We start from the raw sequence: 13,935 nt of genomic DNA, 5'->3' as shown, positions 1-13,935 counted from the left end.
GCGACTCTCACGCGTCCCCTGATGTTGTTTTCCCCGCATGTCTCCTGTAGTCCGGCTTCTCTGCGTGGCTAAGCCCGGCGGAGGTCGTGGTGGTTGCGGCGCAATGCGGGAGATGGCGCGAGTGTCGCGATGCTAACGCCGCCGAACGGCGGGTGACTTGGGAGAAAAAGGTCGAAGGCGCTCTCGCTTTGGGTTGGGATCGGTGAGCGACGCGGACGTCCCGTGCGTGCGACGATCCACGCTTCGCGAGACGTCTCGCGTGGCTCGGAGCGGGGCACCAATATGGATGAACACGGATCGTTCGAACGCACCACCGTTCACGTGACCGTACACTTTGACGACTAGGCGTTGGTGTCATAGCATGGGGCGAACGTATTCGCTCGCTATCGGATTGCGGTGAGTCGGACTTCCATTATTTGTCGCGCACCCGTGTGAATGACCTATTGGTAGTTATTCGGCTAGTGTGCATTAGTGTATGAAAGGTGAAATAAACTCCCTGTTGATTGTTTGCACTACTGTGTTGTTCCTTTGTCCCAAGAGCATGTGTGAGACCCCACACACGTAAGCACAGATTCTGTGAAATCGGCAAGATTATGTTTGAAGCCGCAAGGGAAGCGAGCGCTGGAGGAGGAAGGTGCCTGCAGGTGGGAAGAGAATCACGGCGCCCTTTTCGTTCGTGCGTCGATGCCGCTTTCCTCGCTGTGCATGTTCGCGGCGTCTCTTCTTTGCATGTGTAGCAATATACGCTTTCTCTGTGGGGCACCAGGCGTCACTCTGTCGAGGTCACAGTTGGTGCTTCGACGCCGTGGTGCTCGCTGTGCATATCTCGGCGTCCATACGCTTGCACGTAACCTGCGTACACGCAGTGAAACATCACTGTACCACTTTTTTCTGAATAGCATACTTCATTTTTGTTTTTTTAGCTTTTGGCAGGTGAAGTATCAACTAAAGTTATTACGTATTTCAAGTCAGATTGCAGTGAAACCTCGCCTAACAAAATTCACTAGAGTACAAATTTCAGTTTCATCTAGAATCCCCCACAGGTGTTACATAGGACCCTGTGCAAAAAGTTTTTAGTTGTACGAACTCAATCTGAGCCAGTGCGTAGTTCTTTTTCACGACATAGCGGTGCCTGCACAGGGTCACCTGGCCCAATTCATGAAGTGGCCAAGGAGAGGCACAAAAGATGGTGCCTATTCTTTCTTGCTATTAGTGCATTTTCTTATGCCCACCATGGCAAAACAGTGCAGACGAAGGCATGGGTGACACAGACAAGACAGTGCGCTGTGTCTTGTTGCTTTCACCCACCCTGTAATCTGCACTGTTTCAAGATGGTGAATGTTAATTGACAAGCCCAGCTCGGGACCTCTGTGTGGTTAATTTTCTGTGCCCTATTCTTAATCAATGTCATCTTAATGTGCTCAACACTCTGGGAAGTATCATGGTTGAGGACAATATCGTGCCGTGGAATTCCATTCATGAAAACTATACATTGCTAGTTCTTCATGACATGATTGCTTATTTACTTATTTCATTTGTTCTTGTTCTTTTTCAATATGTATAGTTATTTCCCTTTGTTTTAAATTATATCTTATGTTGTTTACACTGTTGCTTTTTATTAACTTTTCTCCTTCTCTATTCCTCCATCTGTTATACCTGTACCGAGAGACTGGTGATGTGACCACTGGAAAGTGAAACAGTTACTACTGTGCTTGTGGCATTTCTCCCCCTCGTTTAGTCCTTCTGTGTAAATGCAATAATTACTACTACTGTCACCACTTGTTAACAGCGGACCTCTTCCACAGATGCATTGGAGACATTTATGTGTGAGAAAGTGATATAGCAAATGGATGCTGTCAGCCATGTGTTTTGTATTGCACAGTTCTGCATCCAGCCTTAACTAGAGGGTTTCCAGGTAACCACACAGACGGAAAATGGCAACATTGTGAAGATTGCCTGGTCACCTATGAGGTAAGCAGACGTAGAATGACTCTGCACTTGAGCCACACTGAAAAGCTCCTGCAGCAGCTGCAGGTGAGGAAGCATATGCCTCAATGTGGGCACCAGCACTATAGAGAAGGAAGTGGTTCACTCATCCAGACGCAGCGAAGGTCCATAACAAGCAGCAAGAAAAGTACATGGAGCTCTGCATTTATAACTCTCAATCAAGCAGCACAGGAAACTAAGGCATTCTAATGGTAGATTCATTTGTCAGTCGGGTGTTGTGATGTTCCCCCTCTTTATTGTTTTTTTTGCAGTTCTTTTAGGGCAAATTCACTACTTTCATAATGTAACAACTAAGCCAATGCTGCATCCTTTCTATTAAGCTGTGTATGCTTGTCCAACAAAGTTTACCTACGCTGGGTGTGTGTCACGTATAAAATGTGAGTTATCTATTAGTTATCTCCCTTGAGGGCTGTGTATTCACGCTACGGTGTACTTCAATTCATTTGACTCCGGTAATTACATTTTTGGGTAAATTCAAACCTGACCGAAGGTCCTGGCAGGCACCCATGCATTTCTATGGGCCCAAACTTTCGTGATTTTGATCCTAAAATTGGCCTTCGCCGGATCATTTGAACTTGAACAGTCAGCACGCATGTGCCTGGCCCCTATGGTGACCCAATTAGCGACCTCTTTAGTGGCAGCGTCTATCTCGGTGGAGCTTAGGGGACAGACAATGCATTGAACACACCTTATCTCCTGTCGAAAATAACTATTTTCAGCCTTTCCGTAGGAAGATTTTGAACTGATAACCGTAGCCCACAAGGCTGAAAAATACCTGTGTGGTGTGATCGGATACAAAATCAAAATCGCCTTCGCGGTGTTCGTATGCTTTACTGCATAACACGGTTCTATTGCAGCAAAGCTGACTTTAGAAAACCGGTCATCATTGTGCAACACATATTAGACCCTTGGCCATTACTCTTGCTAAAAAATCGGGTGCACAGTAGATTTCTACTTTGTTTAGGAGCTTTAAAGGGACCCTGAAATGATTTTGACAATTTTGTGGTAACATACTGAGTCGTTAGGGTAGGTCCTTTTGATCATGAGTGACACATTTACCGCATGTAAAGCATAAAGCATGTAATTTATTATAAGGTTTTAAAAATGTGCATAGCTACCGATCGCAATGTTGCCACACCACCCTGTGTTTTCGGCCGCCTGTCACCATCTATGTAGTGAGCGTGCATAGCGTCGGTCGGGCAAGCTATTGACACCAGTGTTGCGGAATAGGCGTCCCCATTCCTTTCAATTCCTCGGAATGAAAAAACTTAGCCCATTCCCACTCCGGGAATGGCCAGGCAGTTCAATTCTATTTCTGTAATTCCTCAACGTAGAAAAGGCATCTTGGTAGTTTCATCGAGTTAACAATGAACACACCATAAAGCTGATGTCATCAGACGTGTTAAGAACTGCAAAAATATGCAGAACACGTTATCAAGGTCGAGGGAAAGTAGCTTGGTGACATATCTCGTACAGTGCACCCACCCTACACATTCCCATAGGGGCAGTTCTCCCGCTACTTATAGTATTTGCATGGTCAGCATGTTTAAACGGCTTGTGATGTTTTAATATTGTTACGCGAACGAAGGATTCAGTACAGGAGACTATTTACAAGTATATTTACAAATGATAGCTGCAGCGCTGGCCAGATCAGCCGATAGCTCGAGAGCCCAGAGCAGTTCGTCTTCTTCGTCTAGGCGCCCGCGCGCCTCGTTCAAACAACCAAATACCACACGCGTGTAGCATAATCCCCCGGCGGCAGAAGCGACATCCCGGAGCGTCTAAATGTCATCACTGGGAGGGTGATACTGCTTCAGTCGTGTAACGTGCACGATATCACTGGACTGGGAAGCACATGGGGCGTCAGGGGCGATCTCGTAGGTGACGGGAGTCACGGCACGAATCACTCGGTAGGGGCCTGTGTAACGAGACAGCAGTTTTTCTGACAGGCCGACCTGACGCGACGGAGACCATAGGAGCACCAAAGAACCAGGTGGGAAGTGCAGGTCGCGGTGTCGCTGGTCGTACAAACGCCGTTGACTCTCTTGGGAGTGCGGAAGGCGGCCACGGGCAATTTCCCTTGCGTGGGCAGCGCGGGCGACGGCGTCAAGTGCATATTCACTGGTGGGTGCTGCTTGAACAGGGAGGCTTGTGTCGAGGGGCAGTGCTGGTTCTCGGCCGAACAGAAGGAAAAATGGCGAATAACCGGCTGTGTCGTGGCGCGAGGAATTATACGCAAAGGTGACAAACGGTAGAGCGAGGTCCCAGTCAGTGTGGTCGGAAGACACATACTTCGCGAGCATGTCTGTGAGAGTGCGATTAAGACGCTCCGTGAGGCCATTCGTTTGCGGATGGTATGACGTGGATAGCTTATGCCTCGTGGCACAGGACTGCAGGATGTCCGCAATAACTTTCGACAGGAATGTCCGGCCACGGTCTGTGAGAAGTTGTCGCGGAGCTCCATGTAATAAAATCACGTCGCGTAGAAGAAAATCGGCAACATCTGTGGCGCAGCTTGTAGGGAGCGCTCGGGTGATGGCGTAGCGCGTGGCGTAATCTGTGGCCACAGCGATCCACCTGTTCCCAGAGGTAGAAAGAGGAAAAGGACCAAGTAAATCCAAACCAACCCAAAAGAATGGTTCCGCGGGAATGTCAATTGGTTGAAGGTACCCCGCACCTCCACCAAAATGTTACGCGAACGAAGGATTCAGTACAGGAGACTATTTACAAGTGTATTTACAAATGATAGCTGCAGCGCTGGCCAGATCAGCCGATAGCTCGAGAGCCCAGAGCAGTTCGTCTTCTTCGTCTAGGCGCCCGCGCGCCTCGTTCAAACAACCAAATACTACACGCGTGTAGCAATATTGATTAAGCTTAAATGTATTAACGGTAAAATGACGACGTAGCATATTTTCATGCTGACAAAAGTAGTGTTCAAGAAGACCTTATATTATGGCGTTATCAAGAGCAGCCTTTCAATTAACAGGCACAGAGCTGCATCCAGCGATGAAGGCCGACGTCCCTTTGTCTTGTTGCGTGTACTTACTTTTGTGCTTTCTTTTTAGGTGCTGAATCAAATTAGATGAAACTGCGACTACAGCATGTATAGTTTCGAAGCAAGAAACTTGCAGCATGCAGCTTGTTTGTTTTCTTCACGGGTAATTTTTAAAAAAATTGATTCCAATGTGCCATGTTGGTGGACTTACTGCGTGCGTGAGCCGCTGGGCGCAGGAGCCAGTGTGGCAGTGCATTATGTAAGCATTTTTTATTTGCCATAGAAGGCCGGAAAGGAGGGTGGGGGTGGTAGCACAGAAAGCCGAGGGGGATGCTTCGAAGCATTATCTAGCATTCACAGTATGAGTGAACTACTAAATGAACCGCCGGGCTTCTCTAGCCGCCAACAGGCGCCAGCACAGCGGCGGTGCCACCCGAACCTCCCCCCTCCCAACCCATCCCCCCACCCTAGAGCACAGCTTCCTAGAACAGAGCGAACGCGGGTTTTCTTCATCGCGTCGGGGCTCGAGGAGGCACCGCCGTGGCCGCAGTTATTTTGGCTCTCCTTCTTTGGCTGGCTTGCCGAACCAATGCTTTCAAAGGTTTATTCTCCCTCTCTCTCTCTGTATGGAGGGAGAGGGCGCACAGTTCGTCATGTACGACTGTGTGCTGCACTCACCTGCAGACATTTGTCGACGGAGTTTCAGGCAAAGGCATCTGTTGTCTAGATAGAGGGGACAGTACTGCAGAGGGGTTGAGAAGGGGGGGGGGGGGGCAGGAGTACGAGGTGAGAGGGCGCATAAGCTGGTATGTGAAAGCTTGCAGTGAACACAAGCATCACGCCGGCATCAATACGCATCACAACTTAAAGAAGCGCTTTTTCGAATATGTGTCCAAGTCGCCGACGGCGACGGAAGCGAAAAAAGCTGCAGTTTCGCCCAAAAGGCGATGCATCGATTGCGATAGCAAATTAGTGGAGAGCTATACGAAATAAGGATAGTAGTTTAATGGGCCGTATAAAGTTGTAAACATTCGCTTACTACAGCAGAACTGATAGTTGGGCGAGTTGGTACGAATTCATAATGAAATATTTAGTGCGCACAATAGACGCGAACACAGTGAAGGTGGACACACGATCACTTACTAACTAAATAGACAAGCACGGTGTCACGCACGCACAGGTAAGCATGAACACATCTCGCTCGATGACCGCGGAAACTCGCTGTGAGAATGCCGGAGAAAGCGCGCCAGCAATAAAAGGCAAGTTGACTTCGCGCTGTCTCTCGTCTCGTTTCAACGTGAACTAAACGTTGAAAGCACAGCGCATACGAAGCTACTGGCAGTAGGCGCAAGCACTTTGTCCCCATCGCGCATAGCCTTGAAGATGAGGCCCGCGCGGGCGCGCACTTCGCCCACATAACAGATCACTTTCAAGATACGGCACCCACACGGCCGCGCTGTGAGCAGCAGCCGATGGAGCAGAACGCACCCCCCCTTCCCTCTCCGTCGCCTCGCCCCCGTGCCTCGGGTGCGAAAGAACGCGCTCTTTCGGCCTGCCTTCCTCCCTCGCGTGCGCTACATTGAGCCGCGATTGCCGGCTCACCTTCGTATGCTTTCACTCACACGCACAGCGTATGGCGCGCGGCGACAATTTTATTGCTGTTGGACTTTACACGGAACCTCACGGACAAGATGATGGCGACGCTGACGGCAGAAATGCGCTTTGAGTGTCCATATAATTGCTATCGCAATAAAACAAAGAAGTAAAGGGTGGGGTGACAGCAGGCAGCCGGGGTGAAGGCGCCGCCGAGGTAAAATAAAAAAATATCACAAGGCGTAAGGGGGGAGGGGGGGAGGAGTATGCCACCGCCGTAGTTCCGCTTGACGGACACCAACTGCATGACAAACTTTGCAGCTACTCAGTCTATAAGGGCAGAATTGTAGTAGGCACGTTGCTTATAAATGTACCCTGCTTGTAATCAGCCACGCCATTTCAAAAATACTGCTTTATTGTTAAATTCGAAGCTCTGACTTACTAATGTTTGAACGTGGGCTGGTTGGTTCTTCGGCATATTTTGACAAAAAACAGCGCGTAGATGAAAAAGCTCTCTATTTTCAGAAAAAGACGTAATTTCATTCCCATTTCCGTCTTCCAAGCGTTCTCGACATTCCATTCTCATTCCATTCCGGGGTCGCGAAAATGTGGAATGATTCCGGAGTCATTCTAATTCGGGAGTGGTAACTCCGCAACACTGATTGACACAAGGTGGCTGACACAAGGTGACACAAGAGGACACGAGGTGGCTGCCCACCTTGTGTCATTGATAATTTTCCCAACTTCATCGTGAACAAAAGGTTTGTAATAGTTGGAATGTTGGTTAATTTGTTTCGATACACTGAGTAATAAAGAGAATACACAACGACAATTTATCACTACTCCAATATGAATACAGGACAAGAGAACAGCAGGCAGCGTGTCTCAACCAGAACAGCTCAGGCAATCTCGAGCTCGCGCCTCCTGGACGACTGGCGATGTGGCTGCAGCGCCGGGTATTCCTCTTCACTACAGTCGCCCCCATCGGAAAAGGAGCCATCCTGGCGACTCATGGTGAACATAGAATCATTGGGTCGTAATACGGCTTCAGGCGTTGTACGTGGACGGTTTCACGACCACGGCAGCGTTGGTCCGTAGGTGGCGTGACAGGCTCGACAATATAGTTCACAGGCGATGTCTGTGCTACAACATGGTAGGATCCTTGATATTTGGAAACAAGCTTGGATGAGAGTCCAGCAGGAACGGCAGGAACCCAAAGCCACACAAGGGCGTCCGGAAGAAAGTCACAATGCGGGTGATCATCGTCACGTCGAGATTTTTGTTGCCATTGGTCGACGGCTGTAAAGGAACGGGCGAGCTGACGGCATTCCTCTGCACGGCGGGCAGCTTCAGAGATGGGCGTCCATTCGGATGAGTCGGGTCTGTACGGAAGAATGGTGTTGAGGGTAGTCGAAGGTTCGCGGCAATATAAGAGGAAGAATGGGGAGAAGTTTGTGGTCGCCTGTGGTGCAGTGTTGTAGGCGAACGTGATGAATGGCAAAATGAGGTCCCAATCAGTGTTATCAGAGGTGACATATTTGGAGAGCATGTCGCCATGGGTGCGGGTAAATCTTTCCGTCAAACCATTAGTTTGAGGATGGTAGGCGGTGGTGGTGCGATGAACGATGCGACATTCAGCAAGGAGCGCGTTTACGACTTCGGAGAGGAAAACACGTCCTCTATCACTCAAAAGTTCGCGAGGTGCACCGTGACGGAGAATAAAGTTTTTCAGGAGGAAGGATGCTATTTCCCGAGCGGTGGCAGCAGGCAGAGTGGCTGTTTCTGCGTAGCGCGTCAAATGGTCGAGGGCGACGGCTATCCAGCGGTTTCCGGAAGCCATGCTCGGAAAGGGTCCATGCAGGCCAATGCCAGTGCGATCGAAGGGCCTGGCCGGACACGGGATTGGCTGGAGCGGACCAGAGGCATGCTGAGCAGGAACTTTGCGGCGTTGGCACTGAGGGCACGACCGAATGTATTTGCACACAAAGGTGTACATTCCACGCCAATAAAACCTGGAGCAAAGCCGGGTGTAGGTCTTGAAGACACCCACATGTGCACACTGCGGGTCAGTATGGAAGGCAGAACATATTTCACCACGAAGATGTCGAGGTATGACCAGCAAACACTTGCGGACGTCAGAGGCATAATTCCGGCGATAGAGAAGTCCATCCCGAATTTCGAAGTGAGATGCTTGACGGCGCAAAGCTCGAGAAGGTGGAGGAACAGTCGAAGGGTTGGAAAGGAAGCGGATAAGATCACTAATCCAAGCATCCTTGCGTTGCTCCGAAGCCATGTCGCAGCCTGCTGGGAACGAAAGCACCTGGTCAACGGCAGAGAGGCAGCTATCGCTTTCGGTTGACACGGGCGAACGGGAAAGCGCGTCGGCATCAGTGTGGTGGCGGCCAGACCTGTAGACAACGCGCACGTCGAAATCTTGCAACTGCAAAGCCCAACAAGCTAATCGACTTGAGGGGTCCTTCAACGTGGACAGCCAACAAAGTGCATGGTGATCTGTAATCACGTCGAAGGGGCGGCCATAAAGGTAGGGTTGAAATTTACCAAGTGCCCCGATTATGGCCAAACACTCCTTCTCCGTAATGGATTAATTCTTCTCGGCTTTGGTGAGGGTGCAGCTTGCGTATGCAATGACGTACTCATCAAATCCAGATTTGCGCTGCGCGAGCACAGCGCCGTGTCCAACACCGCTGGCGTCGGTGTGTACTTCTTTCTGTCAGAGCTGTCGGGTCGAAGTGACACAGTATAGGTGGTGAGGTCAGTAGACGATGCAACTCTTGGAAGGCATCGTCACAAGCGGACGACCAGTCGCTCCGTAGAAGCTGATTCAAGGGAGCGGTGATGGATGCAGAATTCCGAATGGAAGCGGCGAAAGTAAGAGCACAGGCCAAGGAAGCTGCGAAGTTCTCTTACGCAGGAAGGTTTGGGAAAATCAGCAACTGCACGGAGCTTGGCAGCGTCAGGAAGAATACCGTGTTTAGATACCACGTGGCCAAGGATGGTGAGCTGACTTGTGCCAAAGTGGCATTTCTTCAGGTTGAGCTGAAGGTCGGCGGAAGTTAGGCATCGTAACACTTCCTCCAGCCTACAGAGATGGGTGGGAAAATCGGGCGAAAAAATAACCACATCATCTAAGTAGCACCGGCACGTTTTCCACTTGAGACCACGCAAAAGGTTGTCCATCATATGCTCAAATGTTGCGGGGGTGTTGCAAAGCCCAAAAGGCATAACACGAAATTCATATAGGCCATCTAGTGTTACAAAGGCCGTTTTAGGTTGGTCTTCGGGTGCCATGGAGACTTGCCAATAGCCGCTGCGTAAGTCAGTAGAAGAGAAGAACCCCGCGCCTTGGAGACAGTCAAGGGCGTCGTCAATTCTCGGAAGAGGGTAAACATCTTTACGAGTTATTTTGTTAAGACGACGGTAATCGACACAGAATCGAATCGATCCGTCCTTCTTCTTAACAAGAACAACAGGAGATGCCCAGGGACTATCTGAAGGCTGAATGACGCCACGCTTGAGCATGTCAGCTACTTGGTCATCGATAACACGGCGCTCTGTCGTGGATACACGATATGGTCTTTGTCGCAGTGGCGCACTGGTACCCGTGTTGATGCGATGACAAACAGTTGACGTGCGGCCCAAGGGAACATGCTGGCAGTCGAAAGACGAACGGAACTTGTCGAGAAGGTGTAGAAGCTGGGCGCGTTGGGAAACAGTCAACGTGTCGGCGATGGAGCCATGTAAAACATCGGGCAAAGTCGGCTCCTGTGCGGGGTTACAGGTCACTCCGGCGACCTCATGACTGGCGATGGAACCAGTTGGCATGTCAGTGATGGCAGCAGGGTCGACACACTGGACGCGGCCAACGCACTCCCCACGAAGCAACGTGAGAGGACAGGACAATTGGTTGGCGACGAGCAGTCTGCTGACGCCGGCATGAACTTCCAAAAGAGCGAAAGGCAGCATGGAACATTTGCGACGAGCGAAAATGGCAGATGGCGTAAAAAGTGCGCTGGCACCATCAATGTTGCATGACGCTGTGGCAAGGGCGCATGAGTGCGGTGGAATTGTAACGTCTTCGTCAACAAATGCTTTATCTTCAAGTTCACAAGCGTCAAGGAGTGGGGCATGACACAGCGTTTGAAATTCCACTTCAGCACGAGAACAGTCGATGACGGCCTTATTAGCGGAAAGGAAGTCCCAGCCCAAAATAAGATCGTGGGAACAGGAGCACAGCACCAAAAATTCGACGATGTAGAGGAGGCCATTGATCACAACGTGAGCAGTACACGCAGCTGCAGGCGTGATGCGGTCGGCGCTTGCAGTACGAAGTGATACGTTCGACAGGGGCGTCAGTAACTTTTCGGAGCGAACGGCAAAGATGGGCACTAATAACTGAAACTGCGGCACCAGTGTCAACGAGAGCGAGTGCAGCGACGCCGTCCACATATACGTCAATAACATTAGTCGGAGAAGAGAGAGGCCTTGTTCTGTTCATGGGTGACGCAGTTCTTGCCCCTGGAACTGCGGTGATTAGTTTTCCCGTGCAGGCGTAGAAGGACGACGACGCATCGGCGAAAGCGAGCGGCGTCGAAGTGATGGCGAACGGCGGTCAACAAGAGGGCGGTGGTCGGAATAGGAAGACATCGGGCCAGGGTTCTGAGACGCGGAGGATGACAGGTATGGGGAAACGTGTGGTTCGGTGTTGAAGCGACGGCGGTAGGATGGTGCGCGGCGACGGCAAAATCGTGCAATGTGGCCAGGTAGACCACACTCAAAACATATTGGCCGGTTGTCAGGAGTGCGCCATTGTCCACTGCTGTGTGGGTACCGCGGCTGAACGAATTGAGGAGCTGGACGCAGTGGCACGGCTGATGGGAATGGTGCAAAGGCCTGAGGTGGGGGCCGCACGAGAGCCTCGGCATAGCTGAGAGGTACAGTCACCTCGGGAAAAGCAACGGGAGTTGGCACCGGCGGAGTCTTGCGGGCAGAAAGGAGAGCTGCGCAAACTTGCTCGTGGATGACCTGGCGAAGGTTGGCCGGCAAAGGCGAGGGTGGTGGCATGGTTGAGGACAGCAGCGAAAGCTGACGAGCGACCTCAGCACATATGAACTCTTTTATCTGGCAGAGCAGGGAGTCCATTTCAGTAGCCGCGGCCACGCTCACGAGGCTTTCATCGGGCACAGGTGGGCGCCGTGTGAGAAGACGCTGTCTGCAGAGCTCGTCGAAACTCTGGCAAAGCTCAATGACCTGAGAAACAGTGCCTGGGTTTTTGGACAGCAGCATATGAAAGGCATCGTCGGAAATGCCCTTCATGATGTGGCGTACCTTGTCCGCCTCCGCCATCGTCGGGTTGACACGCTGGCAGAGGTCGATGATGTTCTCAATGTAGCTGGTGAACGTTTCACCAGTTTGCTGGGATTGGCTTCGTAGGCGTTGTTCAGCGCGAAGTTTGCGCATGCCAGGGGGACCAAAAACGTCCGCGATGCTGGTTTTGAAGCTATCCCACGTGCGGAGATCGGCTTCGTGGTTTTTGAACCAGAGCTTGGCAACGCCCGATAAATAGAAGATCGCGTTGCTGAGCTTGAAGGGATCGTCCCATTTGTTGGTGTTGCTGGCGCGTTCGTACGATTGCAGCCAATCTTCGTCTTTCTCATCGGTGCCGCTGAAGATGTCAGGATCCCGTTAGCGCTGGGCACCGGCACATACGATGGCTGGAGTAACCGGTGGGGATGTCGGGCTGGGGGTCGTCAGGCATGACGGGCGGCAGAGTTCGGGTGCGTAATTCCAGGTTGGGGGAAAACCGCAACACCTCCACCAGAACTAATATGAATACAGGACAAGAGAACAGCAGGCAGCGTGTCTCAACCAGAACAGCTCAAGCAATCTCGAGCTCGCGCCTCCCGGACGACTGGCGATGTGGCTGCAGCGCCGGGTATTCCTCTTCACTACACTACATTCAACCATTTCCGGCACCTAGCAAGTGCCATCTCCTTGTGTTACAACATGCTCTGTGTTGACATGAGTTGTGTGGTCAGTGTTAATCTAGAGGTTACTTTTCGCGAGGACTAGGAATTGCCCTTGTTGCATTGTGGGCTGCAAGTTTACCAATTGGCGACATGTCAAGCTGCGATATCGTATCCCTCTCAGAAGCAACAGGCAAGCTGAGTGGCTACAGCACATTGGGCTGTCGGTATCCAGTTGGCGCCAGGATGTACATTTTTGGAACCGTCACTTCATGTCGGAAGATTCCAGTTAATGCAGGCAAACTGGGCGTTTTGCCGGATGGGCAGAGGTGCAAACGTGAGCATCCTGCAGGGTGTAGCCACCTGGTGGTGCAGAGCTCAAGCAGACAAACGCAGAGCTGATATAGTTGTAACCAACTATATTCTCAGAAGCAACAGGCAAGCTGAGTGGCTACAGCACATTGGGCTGTCGGTATCCAGTTGGCGCCAGGATGTACATGTTTGGAACCGTCACTTCATGTCGGAAGATTCCAGTTAATGCAGGCAAACTGGGCGTTTTGCCGGATGGGCAGAGGTGCAAACGTGAGCATCCTGCAGGGTGTAGCCACCTGGTGGTGCAGAGCTCAAGCAGACAAACGCAGAGCTGATATAGTTGTAACCAACTATATTCTACTTTGCAGCTGGTGTAAATTTTATTGGGATAGCAATAATATGGACACTCTAGGCTAGTTTCTGCCATCGTTGTCAGGTTCCGTTATAAAGTCTAAGGGCGATAACACCGTCACCACGCGCCCTATGCTGTATGTGCGAGTGGAAAGCATGCGAGGGGAGCCGATGATGCAGCTTAATCTCGCCCGCGGGAAAGGAAGGAAAGCGGCAGGAAGTGCACCGTCTTTCACCGCACGTGAGGCACCCAACGTTGCGAGGCATCGGGAGGAGGGGAGGGAGAGGGCGGGGCTGCATTTTACTCCGGCTGCAACTGAATATGTGGCGGCTGCACAAGTTCGCGCGACAGTATCTTGAGAGTAGTCTGCGTTGGGGGCAGAGTCTAGGTGCATTGCTGGCTTGTAGCTTTGTGCGTGCTGTGTGTTCTCGGTGCTCAGTTTGCGTTGAAGCGATAGACAATAGCACGAAGGTCACTTCGCTCGCTGCTGCTGCTGGCGCGTTTCCTCATGCCAACGTTATGACTGCGACTGTCCGCGGTCATCGAGTGTGATGTGTTCATGTTTGCTGTGCACACTGACACTATGCTTGTTAACTTAGTAAGTGAATGTTTGCAAGTCGATACAGCCGATAAAAGTACTATCCTTACTTCGTATGGCTCTCTGCTAATTTGCTTTCGTAATCGATTCTTCG

General features: G+C 51.0%; 1 protein-coding gene across 2 annotated transcripts in view; it reads left to right on the top strand.

The window, feature by feature from the left end:
* Positions 1–13,935, top strand: part of LOC119441295 (GATOR complex protein MIOS-like) — a 341,599-nt gene that overhangs the window by 149,738 nt on the left and 177,926 nt on the right. For both annotated transcript variants that reach the window (XM_037705922.2, XM_049661128.1), the window contains exon 12: positions 1,916–1,971. In XM_037705922.2, the coding sequence (XP_037561850.1) occupies positions 1,916–1,971 (56 nt within the window). The remainder of the gene's footprint in view (positions 1–1,915; positions 1,972–13,935) is intronic.

The sequence above is a fragment of the Dermacentor silvarum genome, chromosome 2 (assembly GCF_013339745.2).
Source record: "Dermacentor silvarum isolate Dsil-2018 chromosome 2, BIME_Dsil_1.4, whole genome shotgun sequence".
Classification (NCBI taxonomy): domain Eukaryota; kingdom Metazoa; phylum Arthropoda; class Arachnida; order Ixodida; family Ixodidae; genus Dermacentor; species Dermacentor silvarum.
The sequence above is the reverse complement of the archived record's forward strand: the minus strand, read 5'-3'. Positions and strand labels throughout refer to the sequence as shown.